The sequence below is a fragment of the Grampus griseus genome (genome assembly GCF_964374135.1).
Source record: "Grampus griseus genome assembly, chromosome: 6".
In the NCBI taxonomy this organism is placed as follows: domain Eukaryota; kingdom Metazoa; phylum Chordata; class Mammalia; order Artiodactyla; family Delphinidae; genus Grampus; species Grampus griseus.
In genome coordinates, this window is record NC_139000.1 from 1,028,173 (window position 1) to 1,047,097 (window position 18,925).

Below are 18,925 nucleotides of genomic sequence, written 5' to 3' on the forward strand. Positions count from 1 at the left end.
CACAGCGGCTCAAGTCTTATTTTATTCTGACGATGATCAGGGCTGCCTGGTGAGCAGCACAGGGGCCAGGCCCTGGGCAGGAAGCCCTCGTACCTTCCTCAGCCGTGGGCCCACCAGGCCCCCAGAGCCGGCTGCGGGGGCGCAGGGGTCTGGCCGGGCTCTGCTCACAAGGCCAGAGTGCTGGCTGGGCTGGGGCTGGATTCGCACAGGAGGGCCCGCACTGCCCCCTCCCCACGCGGGGCAGGGGGGGGGGGCCTTCCTGGTGGGAGAGGTGGCAGGGCAGGGCCCAGGGCAGGGCAGGGTGGGGCCGGTGTCCTCGGACTCTTGGTGGCCAGAGCGGGGGCCTGGGTCGGACTGTCACACCTCCTTCTTGCAAGAACCTATGGGTGGAAGGGATGGGGCTGGGGTCAGCAGTGTCCGTTCCCCACCAGCCTCCGGCCCACTCGGCCTGTGGCTGCCCCTCCCTGCACCCTCTGGCCTCTCTGGGCAGGAGTGGCCCCAGCCTCGGGGGTCCTAGGCTACCAGAGGGGGACTCTGTGGGTGGGGAGGTCACAGGGACCACGGCACTCACAGGAGCCCAGCTGCTCCTCCAGGAAGGAGATCTGCTCGCTCAGAGAGTCAATGCGGTCCAGCTGCCGGAGGGAGTGGGCCAGGAGGCTGCCCGGGTCCGGGAGCCCATGCTCCAGGGCCCGCGAGGCCAGGCTGTGAAGCGGGGTCAGCACGAGCTGCAGCTTCTATGGGGCAGGCGGAGGGCCCGGTGGAGAAGGGCCTGTGTGACCCTGGGCCAGCCCCTCACCCTCCCTGTTCCACAAGGATTGAAGGACAATAGGGTGGCCAGCAAGGGCACCGCCAACCCCCAGACTCAGTTCTAGCTGCAGGGCCCTGGACGTCCACCAGAGTGAGCTTCTGCGCCAGGAGACCGGGGCAGGGGGCGGCACAGACGGATGTCACACAGGCCAGCCTGGCCAATGGTCCCTGAGGCCTGGGACCCCTGGTTGGAGGAGCTAGGAGGGGTGGGCACGGGTTGCTGAGGGGTCTCGGGCCAAGGACCCTGCGGAAAGGCCGCAGGGGCACTCTGTCCCTGCAGGGACAAAGGCGGGGGTGGGCTGGGCCGAGTCCTCGCTCTCTGTGGGGCCCCGCCCCCTCCTGTCCTGGCATCCCAGACACCGTCCGCTGCCCCTGCCCAGCATGGCGCCCAGGCCAAGGGCACCCTAGGCTGTCAGCAGCGGGGAAGCCTCCTGCCCAGGGCTCCCCCACTGAGCCCTGCCCCCATGCCGAGGCCCCCGGGTACCCCGCCCAGCCCTCACCTGCTCCAGCACGTCCACCCTTGACTGAAGCCTCTGCATTTCCTCCTTCACCTCACTGCCCACTCCTGGGGAGAGCCGGGTGCCGAGTCAGGGGGGCCGGGCTCGCATCCCGACGCGGGGCCTCCAGCCTCTGCTCCAGGTGTGGGGCGCAGCCCCGGGCACCGGGTTCCTGCCCCAGCTGTTGTGGCGAGTCCTCCCCCAACCTTGGGTCCTGGCCGTCCACCAAGGCCATCCTCCTGGTCCGGAAGGTGGCTCTGGGCAGACGCAGCCTCACCCCACCCGCCCCTCGGTGCTGGGGTCCCCGTCATGCTGAGGGGGTCCGGGCTGAGGTCCATGCCGCACTCTCGCTCTCGGCGCCGGGCTGCCAACGGCGCATTATTACTCACGGTACGAGTTTGAAGTGTCACAGCGCGTACCAAAAGTAATAATGTCCCGTCACCAGCGGAGGGAGATGCTGTGTCTCCAGGCTGCCCAGGCAGGGACACATGGGCGCCTTCTTCCACTCTGGGCTGAGTTGAGGCCCTCCCCGCGGTCCCCGTGGGAAGCCACCACCCATCCACCCTCCAGTGCGCCCGTCACCCCCACCACCTCGGGCCCTCCCTGCCCACCCCCCAGGCGCATCAGCAAGGGGGGCAAGCGGGGAGTTTACCTGTCGCGGGGTTCGGGGCCACCCTGGGGGCCCCTCTCCCGGGCAGGCAGAGTGCCCCGTCCACAGATGGGCTGTGCCCCTCTCGGCACTGACACCAGTAACTGCCCGCGGTATTGACACAGCGCTGGGGACAGCCGCCCCTTCCAGCCCTGCACTCATCCACGTCTGTGGGAAAGGGCTGTCAGGCAGGGGCGCCCACCCTGAGCCCCCTCGAGACCCACCCATCGGTGGGCTACCCAGGACACACAGGAGGTGCCCGGAGGCCCCCTCCCCTCTGGGAGGGTGGAACCAGCCTCACCTGTCTGGCAGGTGTCGCCCTGCCATCCTGCAGGGCAGTGACAGCGGCCGGGCTGGACACAGCTCCCCCCATTCTGGCATGGTGGCTGGCATATTGCTGTGGGTGGGTGGGGAGGCCTGTCACCAACTCAGGAGGGTCCCCAGGGCCCCGCAGGGGTGGCAGCCAAGGAAGGGGTGCCGTGCCGGAGATGCTCATTCAGGTTTTGAGAGACAAGCAGCTGGTGCTTGGCCCCGGGTCTGGAGAGTGGGAGGGACCGCTCCCTCGCTGGGTTCTACTTTAACTGACCCCAGGCGCCAGGGGCCCGTACCTGCTGCACAGGACCCGGGCAGCCCGCTGGTCCTCTTCCAGCCGGGGCAGCAGGCATAGCGAGGCCGGGCGGGGGCTGGCCCAGGGCTGCGGCGGTAGGCAGTCCTGTAGAGGGTCCTGCGGGATGGGTGGGGGCAGCTCAGAGGGGCCCGGCCCTCACGGGGGGGCCTCAGTGGTGCCACTGGGTCTCCTGGGCCCCGGCCGGGGCTTCCCCAGCCGCTGGCCTTCCAGGCTGGCTCCGTCCCCGTGCCCTCCAGAACCACAGGAGCCGTCTCCCCCAGCATGGACAAGGTCACCCAGGTGTGCCCCCAGAGGTCCTTTCCCCCAGGGATGGTACCTCTCACAGCACAGGCCACCTCCCCGGCCCAACCTGCTGTGCTGAGCAGGACCCCGAGGCCTGGGAGGAAGCCCGGCTGAGCCTGGCGTGGAGCAGAGGTGGCACCGCGGGGGAGAGCCTCCTGTTCTAGGGGCGGGGATCTAGGCCCTGAGGGGAGGGGCTTGCCACACCGTCTCCCATCCCCGACTAGGGAGGTCTTCAAGCACCTCAGAAAACAAAATCTTTTAAAGCCACATTCCCACAGCGGAGAACCAGAGAGGCACGCCCCTCACACTGGCACAGGCTGGGGCGTCCTAGGTGTTGGGGGCGGCAGGACCTCCATCTGTAACTGCCGGGGGCTGCCACGGGGAGAGGGTGCCCACTGGAGCCCCAAGGGCAGGGCCAGGACGAGGAAGCTTTCAGGGAGCCACGCGGGTAGGAGACTGCAGCCAGCGATGCTGGGTGGGGGTGGGAGCGCCCCCAAAGTGGAGGGGAGCAGACAGGGTGGGTGAGCCCCCTAAAATGAGGGTGGGGAGAGGATGCGCCAGATGCCCTCGTAGCAGCTGATACTTGAGGTCACAGCGGTAGCTTCCTGAGTCGGGACTGCCCAGGTTACAACAGGTGTCAGTCTCCGCCACCCACTCAGACGTGGCCTCGGCGAGTCCCTTCCCTGCTCTGGGCCTCAGTTACCCTTCTGGGGCGCACTGCCCTCCCAGCCCCAGGGCTTGTGCGTGGCAGATGGGGCCCTGCGGCGGCAGGCGGCGCTCACCGGTAGGTGCTGCAGGCTCGGTACCCATCGCAGGTGGTGAGGAAGGGCTGGTACACACGCTGCACAAAGGACTCGGACACGGGGCCCCTGGGAGCCCCGATGACACACACCCTGCGGCTATGGGGTGATGGGGGCCAGAAAGTCAGTGGGGGGGCTCCCAGGGCTGTGACCCAGCCCCAGAACCCAAGGGAGCCGGAAAGCGGGGAAGGGGTTTCCCAGTGTCACCATGGGAAAGACCGTCGGCAGGAGCCACAGGGAAGCCTCGGCTCCGCAAACACCGGGGGCTGCCCTGGGGAGGGGCCGAGGGCTCCCCGCCGCACACCCCCACCTCCCGAGCGCCCAGAGGCCGCGCCCTGGCTCACCCAGGCCGGTAGACGTGCTCGGTGCCACCTGCCGCCAGCACCAGGAACCAGAGCAGGAGCAGCTCCTGGGAGCCCCACATGGCCTGTGTTTCCGGATGGAACGGCCTTCTCCTCAGGATGGCCTGAAGCGCAAAGCACAACCCTGGAAGTCCCTCTGCAGACCCCGCCTCGAGCCCGTGCCCCTCGTGGAGACTGTCCTCTTGGCTCCGTGACACCCGCCCAGCTCACCCACTTTGTTGGGACCTCTCACCGCAGCGGCAGAGCCTCCACGGGCGGTGTCAGCTCTCCCCGCCCCCATCCCACCTGGACAGGGAGGCCGGCCCCTCACCAGCCACATACAGCCCGCCCAGGAGCCACAGAAGGGCCACGACATCTGGGGTCTGGGAACAGAAGCTGAAGCCCTCGCCTGGGGAGAGGGACACCTGGGCAGCGCTGGGCTTGGTCAAGTTCACTGGGGAAGGTGGGGGCCCAGGGCGGGCATCTGGACTACGTCTCCGTCCCCTGGCTGGGTTGGTGCCCTTCCCACAGGGCAGGGCTTGTACTCCCCGCCTCAGTCTGCAATTGGGGTGTTAGTGGCGGGGCGGAACCCCCCCCCAGCTGGCTGTGCCCTTGTGGCCTTCAGTGACCTCACGTGCCAGACGGGGAGCCAGCCGTGGTGGCTTGGGGGTCCACTGGGGTGCAGGTGCCCAGCAGGCAGGGGCCACTATGGTCCTCCTCAGGGTGGGGCCGGGGCCTGCACTTAAGAGGGGGGTCACTCCCCTGCCGGGGACTAAACCGCTAGTGCAGACAGCCTCCAGGGCTCCCAAGACAGTGGCCCTACTAGGCACCCAGACGGTGGGGGGACTGGAGCAGCCCCCCCACACGCCAGTGGAGCCGATCACCGTTCCTGCCCTGGCTGTGGATGGGAGCCGGGGAGGCCCAGAGAGGGATTCCCGGGAGCCCCCAGCCGGGAACTGCTGGTCTGTGGCAAGCCCAGGGGACGGGGGCGGGGCTGCTATCTGTGTGCACAGCCAAGGGTCTGGGGAGCTGGGAGCTCTCTGCTCCCATGCTCCGGGCGCCCCATCTGAGGTTTCCCCCAGGTGGGCTGAGCCTGGCCCTGCAGGCCCCCCCGCCGCCGCCCGCGCGAAGGAAAGGGCACAGGAAGGAGATGAACTGGTGTGTGTGGTGGGGGCGGGGAGCAGAGGCTGGGTACAGCCACCTCCCTCTCTGGGACTCTGGGACTCACTTTCCTCAAAGACACCACTAGGGTCTCGGAGGCCCCTCCTCTGGCTCCTCTGGTTTACGGTCAGTCCCTAAACCACCATGAGCATCACTGAGCCCCAGATGCCCGCCCAGGCCGACCCAGAGGGAGGCGACGCCACGCCTGGTCCACGCGCGGGTTCAGCTGGGTGTTCGGGCCATGCTCTTCCCACGGCACCACGCGGCCCTGGGCTGGGCAGGAAGGCAGCTGCACGAAGGCTTTCCTGCACCTCCTGTTCTCTGTCACGGGCCTGAGAGGGGAGGGCCGGGTGGCCGAGCAGGCAGAGGCTGCAGCGGGCAGCTGAGGTGTTGGACTTAGTTTTGGGGCGGCGGGGGGGGTGCTTCTTAGCTGTTTTTGGGCAGGGACATGTCCTGCCAGTCAGAGTTGGCTCAGAAGATGAACTCTGGGGGGAGCGCACTGTTAGACAGCGGGCCTGGTGGCGGCCCAGGCAAGAATTGAAATGGTGGGGACAGGTGGTCCTGCAGAGTGGGCCCTGGGAAGGCAGAGGTGGGCCGGGGGGCTGGCAGGGCTGGGCAGGGGCCTCCGGGTTCCGCACACCATGAGCTCTCCCACACCGGCCACCTGGAGGGCGGTGCATCTCATGCAAATGTGACTGTCCTCCACAAACACCCACCCCAAGCACCTCCCCAACCTATCGGAAGCTGGTTAGAAAGGAAATCGTGCTTTTTAAAAGAAGAGAGTTGATTTTTGAGAGTCACGCTTTTCCCCTAGGCCAGAGGAAGCCGATGGCGCTGACCAGCCTGTGCTGGGCTGGCAGAATCCCATTTCCCTTTGGTGTTACAGCCCTGCTGGGGCGGGGAGCCCGGGCAGGGCGCTCTGTGGTACCTCCAGAACGATAAGCAATAAAGTCCCATCCCCTCTGTCTGCACGAGCCCTGCCACCACCTTCCCTCCCACCTGCCCCGGGCTGCCGCCTCGCTGACCCCACCCGGGGAGACAGTCGTTAGAGGGAGGGGCCTGACTCCACCGCAGGGCGATAGCCCTGGTTCCCCCTTCCACCGTGAGGGGTGCTTTGGACGTTTGGATGGGCGGGGGTGGATGCGGAGAGGCGGAGTGAGACTACAAGACTGATTCCCTGGGGGTGCGCCCTCTCCACCGCCCACCCCACGTCTCCCCTTCCCCCTGCACGGCCGGCTCCGTGGAGAGTGGGAGCGAGGGTGGAGTGACACGTCCCCCAGCTCCGCCACCGCAGGGTACCGCTGGCCTGGGCTGCGGGGTCCGGGGCCCGCGAGGCTCTGAGTCAGGCCCTGGGGGAGCCGCAGGGCCCGGATAGGGGGATGAGGGGCTGCGGCGCCCCACCCCTCCCCCGCCCGGGCCCACCCGCGCGGCCCGGCCCGGGTCACCTGTCACCAGCAGGGGGCGCCCTTTCCCAAGGCCGCTGGGCCCATTCTCCGGACCCAGCCGCGAGATCCGGGGCCGGGCTGGGGTTCGGGTGCCCGCGCGGCAGAGCCCGGCGCTCCCGGCCCGCTCACCTTTGGGCTCCCCGCGGTCGCCCTGCGTCGCCCCCCAGCTCCGCGCGCGGCGAGGCCCCCGCCCCCAGCCCGAACGTTGAACAGACCCCCGCCCGTGGCCGTCCCCGCGTCCCCAGCCGGGCGCCCCGCTCCCTCCACACTCACCGCCCGATCCGGGGCGCGCACGCTCCGCTGTCGCCACCGCGCAGAGGGGCCCCGGCCCCGCCCGCCCGCCAACCCCGGCCCCGCCCCTCCCGGCCCGCCCCCGGCCCGCCCCCACCCTGGGTGGGCTCCGAACGCCCGCCCGGCCCCATTGCGCAGGTTGGGAAACTGAGGCCCCGCGGCGGACGGCGCCCCGGGGGCCGTGCAGTGAGTCAGCTGGAACCGGGTCTCCTGACGCACTACCCGCCTCCGAGCGCTACTGCCCCTCCCAGCCGGCTCCCGAGGACGCAGGGCTGAGCCGGCAGCCAGGTGCCCGGAGGCCGCATGGGGAGCCCGCGCTGGCCGCGGGTAGCTAGCTCTCGACTCCCCTAGGCTGAGCGCCGACTCCCGGGGATGGCCATAGCCCCCGGGTGGCCAGCTCCCTAGGCACCGGGGGCTGGCTAAAGCTGACCGCTGCCCTGCAGCCACACGTGGGGTGGACGTCAGTGATCCCCCGGCTCATAGCCGGGACTTCCAGAGATCATACAGGTGGGGGCGGGGCTCGGCAGAGCGCCGCCGGGTCCTAGGTGCAACACCGAGCCTCCCTCCCAGCCAGTGTGCCAGGTTAGGGGGTCTGCCGGGCTCCCACCTGGTGCCCCCTTTGTTCAGGACAGTTGGGACCACCCCTGAGTGCTCTTCAGGCCTCCAAGGAGTCCCTCAAGTGCATGGGCACCACTGGGGGCTCCTGGGCCAGTCACCTCTCCTCTCCTCTCCAGGCTCCCTCTCCACATTTGCAGCATGGGCTAAAGAAGCCCCATGTGGTGGAGTGGCCAGCAGTGCCCAAGAGACAGCAGCCGGCACAGCTGGAGCCAGGTGCCCCAGCCCCTCCTCCCCGGGGGAGCCCTCACGTCTGCACCAGCGTGTTACAGCCGTTAGTGCGCGTGACACCCTGGGCCCGCGCCTCTCGGCACTTTCTGCCCTGGAACTGGAGCCCAGGCCCTGTTCGCCTAAGTGCGTGTGTGTGTGTGTGTGTGTGTGTGTGCGCGCACACGTGTAAACCGTGCCCGGGCCCAGCCAGGACCCCTGCTGCTGCCCAGAGCATCACCTGTGGCACTCACCTGGAGAAGCAGTCTCCCTCATGCCCCAGACACTGGTGGCAGCGGTGGGGGCTGCCCTTTCCCCTCCTGTGCCGGGGTCTGCGGATCAGAGACACGGTGTGGGTTAGCGCACAGCCTTGGTCACCGTGACATCCAGGGGCTGGGGAGGGGGACGGGGCCGGCCTCCATGTGGCTGTGGGAGCTTGGCCTGCACTTGGCCTACAGATCCCCACCCCTCTGATGGCCAGAGAGGAACGGGCCTTTCAGGCCTGCCCACACCCTGTTGCCCGGGGGTCCTGAGTCCTGGGATGGAAAGCTCTGCAAAGCCCAGGGTGCTGGGAGGGCATCCTGCAGGTTCATGGGGAGGGGGGCCTCAGCTCGGGGGGCGTCCGGATCAGGCCTACTTTTGTGCACAGGAGGTAAAGGAAGGGAGGGGACACAGGAGGCTGGACAGGAGCCCCTTCCTGGACCAGGGGCCCCTGGAAGCCCCTGGAAGATGACCTGAGGGTGGCTGGGTGGCGGGGGCTGGGATAACTGTGAAGTGGGGGGTGGTCCCTGGCGTGGCGGTGTCTCTCCCCCCACCCCCAACCCAAGCAGGCAGCCCCAGGCAGTAGAGAGTTAAGGGCCAGGCCCAGGGGGACTGGAGGGAGAGTTGCCCTGCCCTGTTCCCTGCCCCCATCCAGTCCCTGAAGCTGGTCACTTGACCCTTTGACCTCAGGCCTGGGCAGAAAGGGGCCTGGCGAGCTGCGTGGCTGGTCCTCGCTCCGCTGCTAAGCTGGGCGGACCGTCAGCACCTGCTTTCTCATCTGGAAAGTGGGTGTTTGTCACACAGACTGCTGGGGTGGACGTGACAAGACTGTCAGAGGCCAGGAAGGGCCCTGCTGCTCGGGGACCTGGGCTGCTCTGGGTGGGGGGCTCCCCTAGGCTGCAAGGGGAGCCAAGAGAGCACCCGCACTGTGCCGCACCAAGCTGTCCCCCGCCCGCCCCCGGCCAGCGCAGCAGAAGAGGGGCTCCTCCTGGGGCTGTGCTCAGTGCCCCCCACTGGCATGGCTCCTCCTGGCTCTAGATTTGGCTTTGGGGTTCCCACCCCTCCCCGGTGCCCCTCCCCGACACCCTCGGGGTGCTCTCCCACCCTTGGGGGACGATGCCCTCGGGACACGCAGGTCACGGAGAAGAGGGGCCTTACTGCCAACCCCGGGGGCTTCCCTGGGAAATCAGAGTGGGCGCGGGAGGGCGTGCGAGGCGCAGCGAGGCCGCCGCGCTGGCTTCTCCGGCCAGGGGTCACAGCAGCTGCTGGGCTGCCCAGCGTAAGCGTCAGTGTCGGGCAGGCCAGACTGGCATCCAGACTGTGCCACCCCCAGCGGGTGCCCTTGGCCAAGGTGAGGATGGCACTGATGGGGGCATGATGCGGTGGCCCCGGCTAGCGGAGCGCAGACCCTCGGAGCTCAGCCCGCAGGTGCCCGTGGTCCACAGAGCCCGCAGAGGGGCGCTCGCCCTGCTCTCCCCCCTCCCTGCCCTCCAAGGCCGCCCCTGCCCTACCTGGTGCCGCCCCGGGGCTGGCTCGGCCATGGCCACCACTGCTGCCCCCTCAGGCCAGGGCTGGGCCCTACCCCTCGCCGGCCGCCTTGAGGCAACTCCCGAGGCCGCCTGCCTGTCCTGTCGGAGGCCTCCGTCTTGGCCATGGGGACGGTGGACTCGGGGCAGGGAGGCTCCTCCCGGAGCGAGGAAGGGCGGCTTTTTATGCTCCGTCCCCGTGTAAATCGGGGTTGGGATGGGCCCTTCCCAGCCGGACTTCCTGTGTGTGCTGTCCGCTGATAACGGGGATCTGTCAGTGAACAAACAGGAGGCCGAGGGGCGGTGGGGGGCCGCCGAGGGAGGGCCTGGGCCCAGCGGCGGGGGCAGGGGTGGGGGAGCTCTCCCCGGGGACCAGGCTCTAATCCTGAAGCAGCCAGAGACGGTGCTCGGGCCCAGCTGCAGCCTGGCTGGTGACGCTGGGGCCCAGCTGGGCCCAGTGTGTGACAGAGGACGTGGCTGGCACACAGGGCCCTCCCAGGGCCGTGGGTCCACCAAGCTGGTGGGACCACATTAGTGCGGCTCCATGGAGGGGGCCGTTCTTCCTGTGACCCCCAGGGCGTGCACCTGCACCCCCGGGTGTGTGTGCCAGGGCCCGGGGGTGGGAGCGGCCAGAAGAGAGCTGGGGATGGGGCAGGAGGCTGGGTGGGCTGAGAACAGCCCGCTCTGTGAGTCCCTGGGGCCTAGAGTGGCCATGGTGGGGGGTGACGGAGAGGGGCAGACGTCAGCTCAGAGGCTCAGGCCTTCTCTCGGAATGGGGCGGTGGGCCCCCTACTCCTGGGCGTGTGCAAGCATGGGCGAAAGCCCCCAGTCCTACTTCCAGGCCCCTCTTCAGAGGAGGGCAAAGCGCGTTCCCAGGCCCCCCTCCTCCCTTGGCTTCCAGAGGCTGAGGGGGGCCTCTAGGTGGCCAAAGGGGGTGCTCCTTCAGACCCTCCAGGTGGTCCAGCCCCCCAGCTCAGACCCGCAATTTCCTCATTTAGGCGGTGCTGGGGACCCGCAGGCTGAGCACCTGTTGCTGCGATGCTAGTTGGCTGGGTGCCCAAAGGGCAGCTACTGAGGACACACCTGGCTGAGGGCTCTGAGTGAGCAGCGTCCCCCAAACCCCATTGTCCTCGGGTCTGAGCCCTGCTCCGGGGTCAGCACTCGCCCACCCACAGGTGGGACCCTCTCCGACTCTCTGGCCTTGAGCATCTCTGCTCAGCCCTACCTCCCTCCGGCCCCACCCAAATGGATTTCCCGGCCAAGAGGGAGGCCGGAGCAGCTTGGGAAATTCCACACCCAACCCCCCACGCCCCTGAATGCCTCCGAGAGCAGGAGGGAAGTCTGCCCGCCCTTCTGGTGGGTCTCAGTGGTCAGCAGGGACTGCTCCCTTCCCCGCCCCCATAGGAGGGTCTCTTGCAGGCATGAGGCTGGGGTCAGCCAGGGCCTTCACTTCTCCGGGCCTCAGTTTCCCCATCTATCCCATGGGGCCAAGAGAGCTGCCAGCGAGTGAGGTGGCGGTGACGGCTGACAAGGCTCCGGGCTGTCAAGTGTTGCCGGATTGAGCGCAAGGAGGTCTGGGGGCGCTCATCCCCCATCTCTTCCGCTCCAACCCACGTGGCCCACTCTCGGCCCCATGGCTCTCCCACCTGAGAGTACATCTGTCCAGAAGGGTTAGGGTTCCCAAACCATACACTGAGTGTGTCCTGCTGAGTGTACTTTTGAGAGTGTAGGGGCCAGGTTAGGCTTTGCTCCCACCAAGGAGGTGACCCTCTGCCCACATCACAAAGACCCTAACCCTAACCCTAACCCTAACCCTAACCCTAACCCTAACCCTAACCCTAAACCCTAACCCTAACCCTCTAACCCTAACCCTAACCCTAACCCTAACCCTAACCCCTAACCCTAACCCTAACCCTAACCCCTAACCCCTAACCCCTAACCCTAACCCTAACCCTAACCCTATCCCTAACCCTAACCCCTAACCCTAACCCTAACCCCTAACCCCTAACCCTAACCCTAACCCTAACCCTAACCCCTAACCCTAACCCTAACCCTAACCCCTAACCCTAACCCTAACCCCTAACCCTAACCCCTAACCCTACCCCTAACCCTAACCCTACCCCTACCCCTAACCCTATCCCTAACCCTAACCCTAACCCTAACCCTAACCCTAACCCTAACCCCAGGCCCAGGGATCTGCTCTGTGCCCCTGGGTGGAAGACACAGCAGACATCAGGGTTGGCTGGGCCCCGCCCCTTCTGTGTATGGATGTGGAGACTGAGGCCCAGGGAGGAAAGGGACTCACCTCAGGTGAGCAGGGACGGATCAGGACAGAAGCTGGCCCCTTTCTCTCTTTTCTCAGTGAGCCCCCAGTTCCTCCTGTGCCCCCACTCCAGGGGCAGACCTATCCCTGCCAGGGGACGGGCTGAGGTTGGGAGTAGCTAATTAGCCAACTTTGTGTAACGGTTAATGGGCCACCCCTCCCTCTAAAGCATGAGCCTGTTAGGGAACTTTCTGGAAGGATGCCCAGAGCACAGAGACAGAATGGTGGGTTGAATGGTGGAATTACAGGTATGGGGAAGGCAGATCCCGGGTCCTCCACATCCCAGCCTTCCCTGCCCTGGCTCCGCCGCTGCTGCCCACTGGTTCTGGGACCCCCACTGCTCTGTGACCCCCTCCCGACAAGCTCTGCCCTCCCACAGCCCCTCCTGGGCCGAGACCAGAACCAGGGCAAGGAAAGGAGGCTTTGCCTCCACACGCCAGCCTGGCCCGGCCTGTCGCCTAAAACCCCACTGTGCCCTCCGCTCTCAGGTCCCGGAGCCTCAGAGCCCGACGCGGGAGACGCGCTAGGGTCCTGCTCTAACCCACCGCAGGTCCGGGGCCGGGAGGGTCTGCACAGGAGGGTGGGCTGGTGCTGGCTGGCACCCCCTCAGACTCCAGGAGGGTCTTGGGGGCCGGCAGAGGGGTCACGGGTGCTTCCTGCCCCATGGGCCCCCTTCCCAGGTGCTGGGGTGGGTGGAGCTCACTCTGTGGTCCAGGCTGGAGGGGGAGTCTACCTGGGGTGGGCCAGGACTACCCCCATCCTCAAGGAGGCCCCCCTGCCGCCCCCAGCCCGCCCGACCCTGGCATCTGTTCGAGATCGTCCAGCACGCCACCACAGCAGGAGTCAGTTTGGGAAGGAGTTGGCGCCTCCCCTGAGGGCAGGGCAGACCCCCCTCTGGCCGGCTACCCCTACCCCACAGGCCCAGCGTGGAGGCGGCCACCTGGTGGGATTGGTCAGCGACCTCCAGGCCGTCCACACCTGGGTGGCTCAGAGACCCGAACCCGGAGCCTTGCTGGCCTTGGGTGTGGCGTCCAAAGCAGGGCCCCAGTGGGGTCGGGAGCTGGTGTTCTGGTCCCAGCTTTGGCTCGCACGGCTGGAGCCTCTGGCCACAGCGGGCCTCAGTTTCCCCATCTGCCCCACCGTCAGTAGGTGAGATGGCGCTGCCTCCCAGCCTGCCTGCAGGCGTGCTGCGGTTGACTGAAGGTGAGTCGTGCTGCCTTACCTTCCCAGAGTGTGCTGGTCAGGCGGGGGGCATGGTGGGGGCGGCCAGGGTCTCCTGGTCCTCCTGGGACCTTCCTGGGAGCCCTCACCGCCAGGCTTTTGGCCTCCACAGGCCCAGGAGTGGATGGACCAAGCCCCCAGCAGAGGCCAGCGTGGGCATCTGAGGCGGCCTGAGGGGTGCCGGGCGCGGCGTGTGAGCCGGGCTGCAGGAGGGAAGGCGCAGCGGACAGAGCAGGGGAGAGATGGGGCTTCCTGTTTATCCCCCGGAGTGGCCCGCTGGCCTCGGGGACAGGATGGCTCTGTCAGCCAGATTCACGCCAGATGCGGCTGACCCTTCATCAAGGGACGCGTGTGCTCGGTCCAGTGACCCATCCCCAGTGGGGCTGGAAGGCAGCTCGCCTTCCCCTGGGGCCAGTGAGCTGTCTCCAGTGCTGGGCCAGGTCCCAAAGGGAGCCAGAGGTCCCACAGGGAGAATGGGGTCTGTCCAGCAGCTGGGGGTCTTCATCTCCCCCCCAACCCCCCTGACTCCTGCCTTGCACATCTGTTAGAAGTGCCCATGGCCGTGCGGTGTGTGGCGTACGCACGTCTTACCCTTGAGCTGATGCAGCTGAGGCTCACGAGGGAAGATGGTCATCTAAGGTCGGCTGGCGGGAAATGGAAGCTCTGGTCGTGGAGCCCAGGGGTGCCTGGGCAGCAGGAGGCCCTCAGGGGACCCTTGGCCTCTTCTCCTTGCTGTTCCCCATCCTCCCTCCCTGGGGACCACCCATGCAGCCGTCACAACCTTTCTGCTGCTCAGGCGGAGGCCCAGAACACGTCCTTCACCGCCCCCCGGCCTCGGTTCCCCGAGGGTCTCCATGGGCTCTGCCACTGACCCATCCTGGTCACCACACTTCCTGGGAGAGTCATGAAACCAACCACTGCCCAACATTTCTCCGGGTCTCCCCCACCCACAGTGCGGGAGTGCACTGGACGCCCGGCAGCCTCGTCAGCACTTACTGCTCTCCGCTCTTTCATTTTAGCCACCCTGATGAGTTTTGTGTGTGTGTGTGTGTGTGTGTGTGGTACGCGGGCCTCTCACTGTTGTGGCCTCTCCCGTTGCGGAGCACAGGCTCCGGATGTGCAGGCCCAGTGGCCATGGCTCACGGGCCCAGCCGCTCCGCGGCACGTGGGATCCTCCCGGACCAGGGCACGAACCCGTGTCCCCTGCATCGGCAGGCGGACTCTCAGCCACTGCGCCACCAGGGAAGCACCCCCTCTGATGACTTTGCAGGGGTACTGCTGTGTTGCTCAGGGAAGCCCGCACTCTGATGACTTTGCAGGGGTACTGCTGTGTTGCTCAGGGAAGCCCCCCCTCTGATGACTTTGCAGGGGTACTGCTGTGTTGCTCAGGGAAGCCCCCCCTCTGATGACTGTGCAGGGCGCTGCTGTGTTGCTCAGGGAAGCCCCCCCTCTGATGACTTTGCAGGGCACTGCTGTGTTGCTCAGGGAAGCCCCCCCTCTGATGACTGTGCAGGGTACTGCTGTGTTGCTCAGGGAAGCCCCCCCTCTGATGACTTCGCAGGGGCGCTGCTGTGTTGCTCAGGGAAGCCCCCCCTCTGATGACTTTGCAGGGCACTGCTGTGTTGCTCAGGGAAGCCCCCCCTCTGATGACTTCGCAGGGTACTGCTGTGTTGCTCAGGGAAGCCCGCACTCTGATGACTTGCAGGGTACTGCTGTGTTGCTCAGGGAAGCCCCCCTCTGATGACTGTGCAGGGTACTGCTGTGTTGCTCAGGGAAGCCCCCCTCTGATGACTGTGCAGGGCGCCGCTGTGTTGCTCAGGGAAGCCCCCCTCTGATGACTGTGCAGGGCGCCGCTGTGCTGTTATTTCTCTAATACAGGCAGATGGAGAAAATCTTATTTTTTGAACCACAGATTTCCTCCCTGGGGAAAGATTCATTTTATGGGGGAGATACCGGGGTGGGGGTGAGAGCTGGGCAGGGGGCACTTGGGGAGCAGGGCAGCTCTGAGGGGGCCGAGCTCCGAGCCTCTGCTTCGCTGAGCGGTCTGTAAAATGCAGGCACAGTGAACGTCCCAGGGCACCAGTGGTCTGGGCAGTGGAGAGAGGAGAGACCACCCCTGGGGAGTAAGCTTGGGGGGTCCCCTGGCGTAATTTCTACTGTGGGTGTGCAGTGCATCCCCGGCTCCCAGGAGCCTCCGTGAAATGTTTGTCTCTAGAGCTGTTGGCCAGGTCGGGGTCAAGGTCAAGGTCAAGGTGCTGACTATGGCCAGGAGCTGGGCACCGGGTCCCGCCTGGAAGCTGGCAGGTGGGCAGTGGTGGTCCGGGCTGACCCCTGCAGGAACCTCGCTGAGCAGGGAGAGCCCACGACAGAGCCTGACACCCTCCCTCCCGGGGCTGTGGCCGGGCCCTAATCCTCGGGTCCTCAGCCCCATGGCCCAGGCTTGTCCCAGTGCCCGGCTTTGCCTGGAGCCCACGCTGCCCCCAGCCCCTCAGAGCTCCCCCTGTCGTGGGGGGTGAGGGAGGGAGGCTTGCGCTCCCTGCCTGGCTCCCTGGACGGAAGCCCCACTCACGGTCAGGCTGCAATTTGCCAAGCCCGACGGATGGGGCGGCCATTAACGTGGAGGGGAAAAAACACTTTATCTCCCAGGAGGGAAAGGGAAGTTCCAGAGAACCGACGTGTGTGTGTGGAGGGGGGAGCAGGCTACTGGAGGTGGGCCACGGTTCAGCGCCCCCATCTTGGGCCATCCTGTCCCCTCCCCGCCCTGCCCACTCAGGGAGAGCCGGGAGCCAGGCCCTCCGAGGCCTTCGGGGAAGAAAAGAGCAAGCGGGGCGGCTGAAGCTCCGCTGCTGCTGAGCTGCGTGTGTGTGGCTCCCGCAGGCTCTCAGGCCCACCCTGAGGGGCTCACTCTGCCATCTGACCCTGTCTGTGGAGGACGGCTGACCTCTCAGGGTCACGAAGACCGTCACGGGCAGTCTGACCTCCAACCTCCAGCAGTCTGCAGGGCGGTGGGCACGGCGGCCCCCACCCCCAGGCAGGTCTCGGGCACAGCGTCCGGACCGCCCATCATCCCAGCCGTCTGGGGGGCCAGGGGGGCTGCTGGGAGCAGCGGGGGGTCCCCTCCGCAGGGAGACCGTGTGGCCAGGAGAGTCTGCTTCTCCGTGGGGCAGCCGTGGCCTCTGGACAGGTCAGGGAGGTTAGAGGCTGGAAGCTGCCCTGCCTCAGTTTCCCCACTTGTCAGATCAGACGGGGAGCCCTGTGGGGGATCTGGGGGTCTCTAAACACTGTCACAGTGGACAGCTTGTGCCCAAGCCCTTTTTGGGGGAGGGGGCGGAGGGGCTCACAGCTTCCACCAGGTTCTCAAAGGGGCCCATGCCCCCCGCTGCAGAGCACCCCATGGGTGGCCCTGAGGTCCCCCTGGCCTCACAGTCCGTGCTGCTGAGCTCCCAAGCCGCCTGTGGTCATTACAGTTTAATATCTTTAAAAATGTAAAGAGACAGGCGGCGGGGGTGGTGGTGGGGTGGCTACCCGGCCAGAAATCTCTGTTTCCTCTCAGCCAGGAAACAGGAAGTGAGTGTGCGGGAGATTGGGAGCCAGGCTTCGAGAACAATAGAAAACCCCCTCCAGAGGGGAAAGGGAACTGCGTCAAGGGGCCGGGGTGGGGGCCTCCTGACCTCTCCCCGCTGTGCACGGGCCTGGGCGTAAATTTAGTCTGGGTTCTTTTCCCGGTGAAAAGCTCCAGTGCCCCGTGGCTGGGCGAGGGGGTGCAAGGCCCTCCTCCGTCCCTGGGTGCAGGGCTCCTGGGGTCTTAGGGACGACCTGGGTAAACTGAGGCCCAGAGAAGAGCAGAGCCTGGCCCAGGGGCTGCGGGGTGTGGGGCTGGAGCGCCGTGGCCATCCCGTTGGGGCTACGGGTCTCCAGAGAGGCCCACGTGTGCAGGGACAGAGACCCCCCACCAGGCCCAGGAGAGGAGGAGAAAGGCTCCCCCGCCCCCACCTGCTCAGCCCCCTGCCCACGGCAGGCGACTCTGCTCCAAACAAGCAGGCTTGGCCCCGAGAGCTGTGTGACCTTAGCCGGAGCTCCGGGACGGCCGGCGCTCGGTGGGAGCCCAGGGCCAGCCAGTGGTTTCTTTTTTTAATATAACAGCTCTGTTGAGATGTAATTGACATACCCCACAAGCCACCAGCTCAAAGTGTACAATTCGACGGCTTTTAGTGCGGTCACTTGAGTAGCCATCATCATGGTCAATTTTAGAACATTTTCGTCACCTGAAAGAAACCTGCGTCCTTATGCTGCCTCTTCCCCATAGCCCTCGGGGCCCGCACCTCCCAGCCCTAGGCAACCACCCATCTACTTTCTGCCTCTGTGGACTTGCCTGTTCTGGACGTTTCCTACAGCAGGAATCCTACGATGTGGGGGCCTGTGTGTGTGACTTCTTTCACTCAGCATCATGTTTTTTTTTAACATTTTATTTATTTATTTTTATACAGCAGGTTCTTATTAATTATCTGTTTATACGTATTAGTGTGTACATGTCAATCCCATCTCCCAGTTCATCCCCCGCCCCCGCCCAGCATCATGTTTTTGAGATTCACGCATATTGTAACGTGAGTCAGTGCTTCGTCCCTCTTTACGGCCGAATAACGTTCCACTGTGCGGATGGACGTGTGTCGTCCATTCCTCAGCTGATGTGCATCCAGGCTGCTCTGAACACACATGTGCAAGTTCTTGTGTGGACGCCTGTATTCCCTTTTCTTGGGAACGTATCTGGAAGTGGGATTTCTGGGCCGAGAGGTCACTCCATGCTTTATCATCTGAGGAGCTGCCCAAGCTGGTGGTGTCTGGCCACACTCTCCCTGCTCACCCCAGGAGAGCTGGAGGGGCTGCTCTCTGATCCTGCCAGGACCCCCGGATGGAATAGGAAATGCACACGTGGGACCCAGAGTTTGTGGCCTTTTCTGGGCCGGGCTCAGAGCTGAACCAAGGCCCCTCGAGGCTCACGGGACGTCACGTGGCCCGTGAACCATCCCCTCCTTGCAGACTGTGAGCCAGGGGTCACATTGGACCCCTCAGGAGCCTGTCCCTCCCCTGGATGTGCTGGACTCAGCCACTGGAGCCCCTGGGAGTTGCAGGGGGTCCCCGGCACTCACCCTGATACCTGGGAAGCACCTACAGGCCCAGCCCGACCCCGTCCTCGCCTCCCTGGCCCCCAATCTAGGGATGTGGGACCAGGATAAGGAAGGCTGGGCCCCTAGCAGCTTGCGGAGAGCAGCAGTCTGGGGTCTGATCTGGGCTGTGTGTTCAGGACCCCTGGGGTCCAGGGCGATCCTGGGCAGGCCCCATCTTCTCTGGGCCCCAGTGTCCTCTGTGGCAATGATTACTCAGGACCCCTTGGCTAAATCCTGGGTTTTCTCCTCGGCCGCCACTGCGCCAGGAGGGAACTGAGGCTCAGAGAGGCCGACTGCCCCTCCAGGCCACATGGCATGTGGCAGAGTCAGGATTAGAATCCAGGCCACCCAGCGCTTTCTCGAAGCCCCTTCCTGCCCCGCCCTCCCCGCCCTCCCCGCCCTGTGTCTAGGATTCCAGACGTCCCAGGTGAGCGGGGCTTGGAGTCTCCTGACTCCCTGTGAGCTCTCCACCAACCCCCTGCTCTGGGGAATGGCTCTGCATTCCCCACTTGCGCCAGAGTGTGACCTGTGAAGGGGGCCCTGCATCCTTTCCTGGGGAGGGAGGGGATGCGGGTCAGGCCCCTCCCCAGGCCCGGCAGGCACCCAGGTGTGGGAATCACCCCCACATCTAGGGTATTGGTGCTGCGGCCACGGGCTGCCATCCTGGCCCAGAGGACGCCAGCCGGACTCTCAGCCAGGATGTCCC

At 66.1% G+C, this 18,925-nt stretch overlaps 1 protein-coding gene across 6 annotated transcripts; it reads right to left on the reverse strand.

Annotated features, from left to right (window-relative positions):
* Window positions 1-14: 14 nt before the first annotated feature.
* On the reverse strand, window positions 15-9,659 carry EGFL7 (EGF like domain multiple 7). Of its 6 annotated transcripts, XM_082656095.1 has the most exons (10): window positions 9,496-9,557; window positions 7,978-8,055; window positions 4,008-4,129; window positions 3,646-3,762; window positions 2,562-2,677; window positions 2,255-2,350; window positions 1,957-2,121; window positions 1,308-1,372; window positions 572-734; window positions 230-380 (listed from the first exon to the last, which is right to left on the reverse strand). In XM_082656095.1, the coding sequence occupies exons 3-10, from the start codon at window positions 4,085-4,087 to the stop codon at window positions 358-360; spliced, it is 825 nt and encodes a 274-aa protein (XP_082512221.1). In that variant the 5' UTR covers window positions 4,088-4,129; window positions 7,978-8,055; window positions 9,496-9,557; the 3' UTR covers window positions 230-357. The 6 variants fall into 6 exon arrangements, with proteins under 6 accessions (XP_082512219.1, XP_082512223.1, XP_082512218.1 ...); XM_082656093.1 differs by lacking the exon at window positions 572-734 and having other exon boundaries at window positions 15-380; XM_082656097.1 differs by lacking the exons at window positions 572-734; window positions 3,646-3,762 and having other exon boundaries at window positions 15-380.
* Window positions 9,660-18,925: the final 9,266 nt, after the last annotated feature.

Coding starts and splice junctions, on each gene's coding strand:
- EGFL7 (XM_082656092.1), bottom strand. CDS start 9,638: ATGGCCAAGACGGAGGCCTCCGACAGGACAGGCAGGCGGCCTCGGGAG. Junction 2,351..2,561: donor GCCCGGGTCCTGTGCAGCAG/GTACGGGCCCCT, acceptor ACCCACCCACAG/CAATATGCCAGCCACCATGC. Junction 2,122..2,254: donor GGGCGACACCTGCCAGACAG/GTGAGGCTGGTT, acceptor CCTTTCCCACAG/ACGTGGATGAGTGCAGGGCT.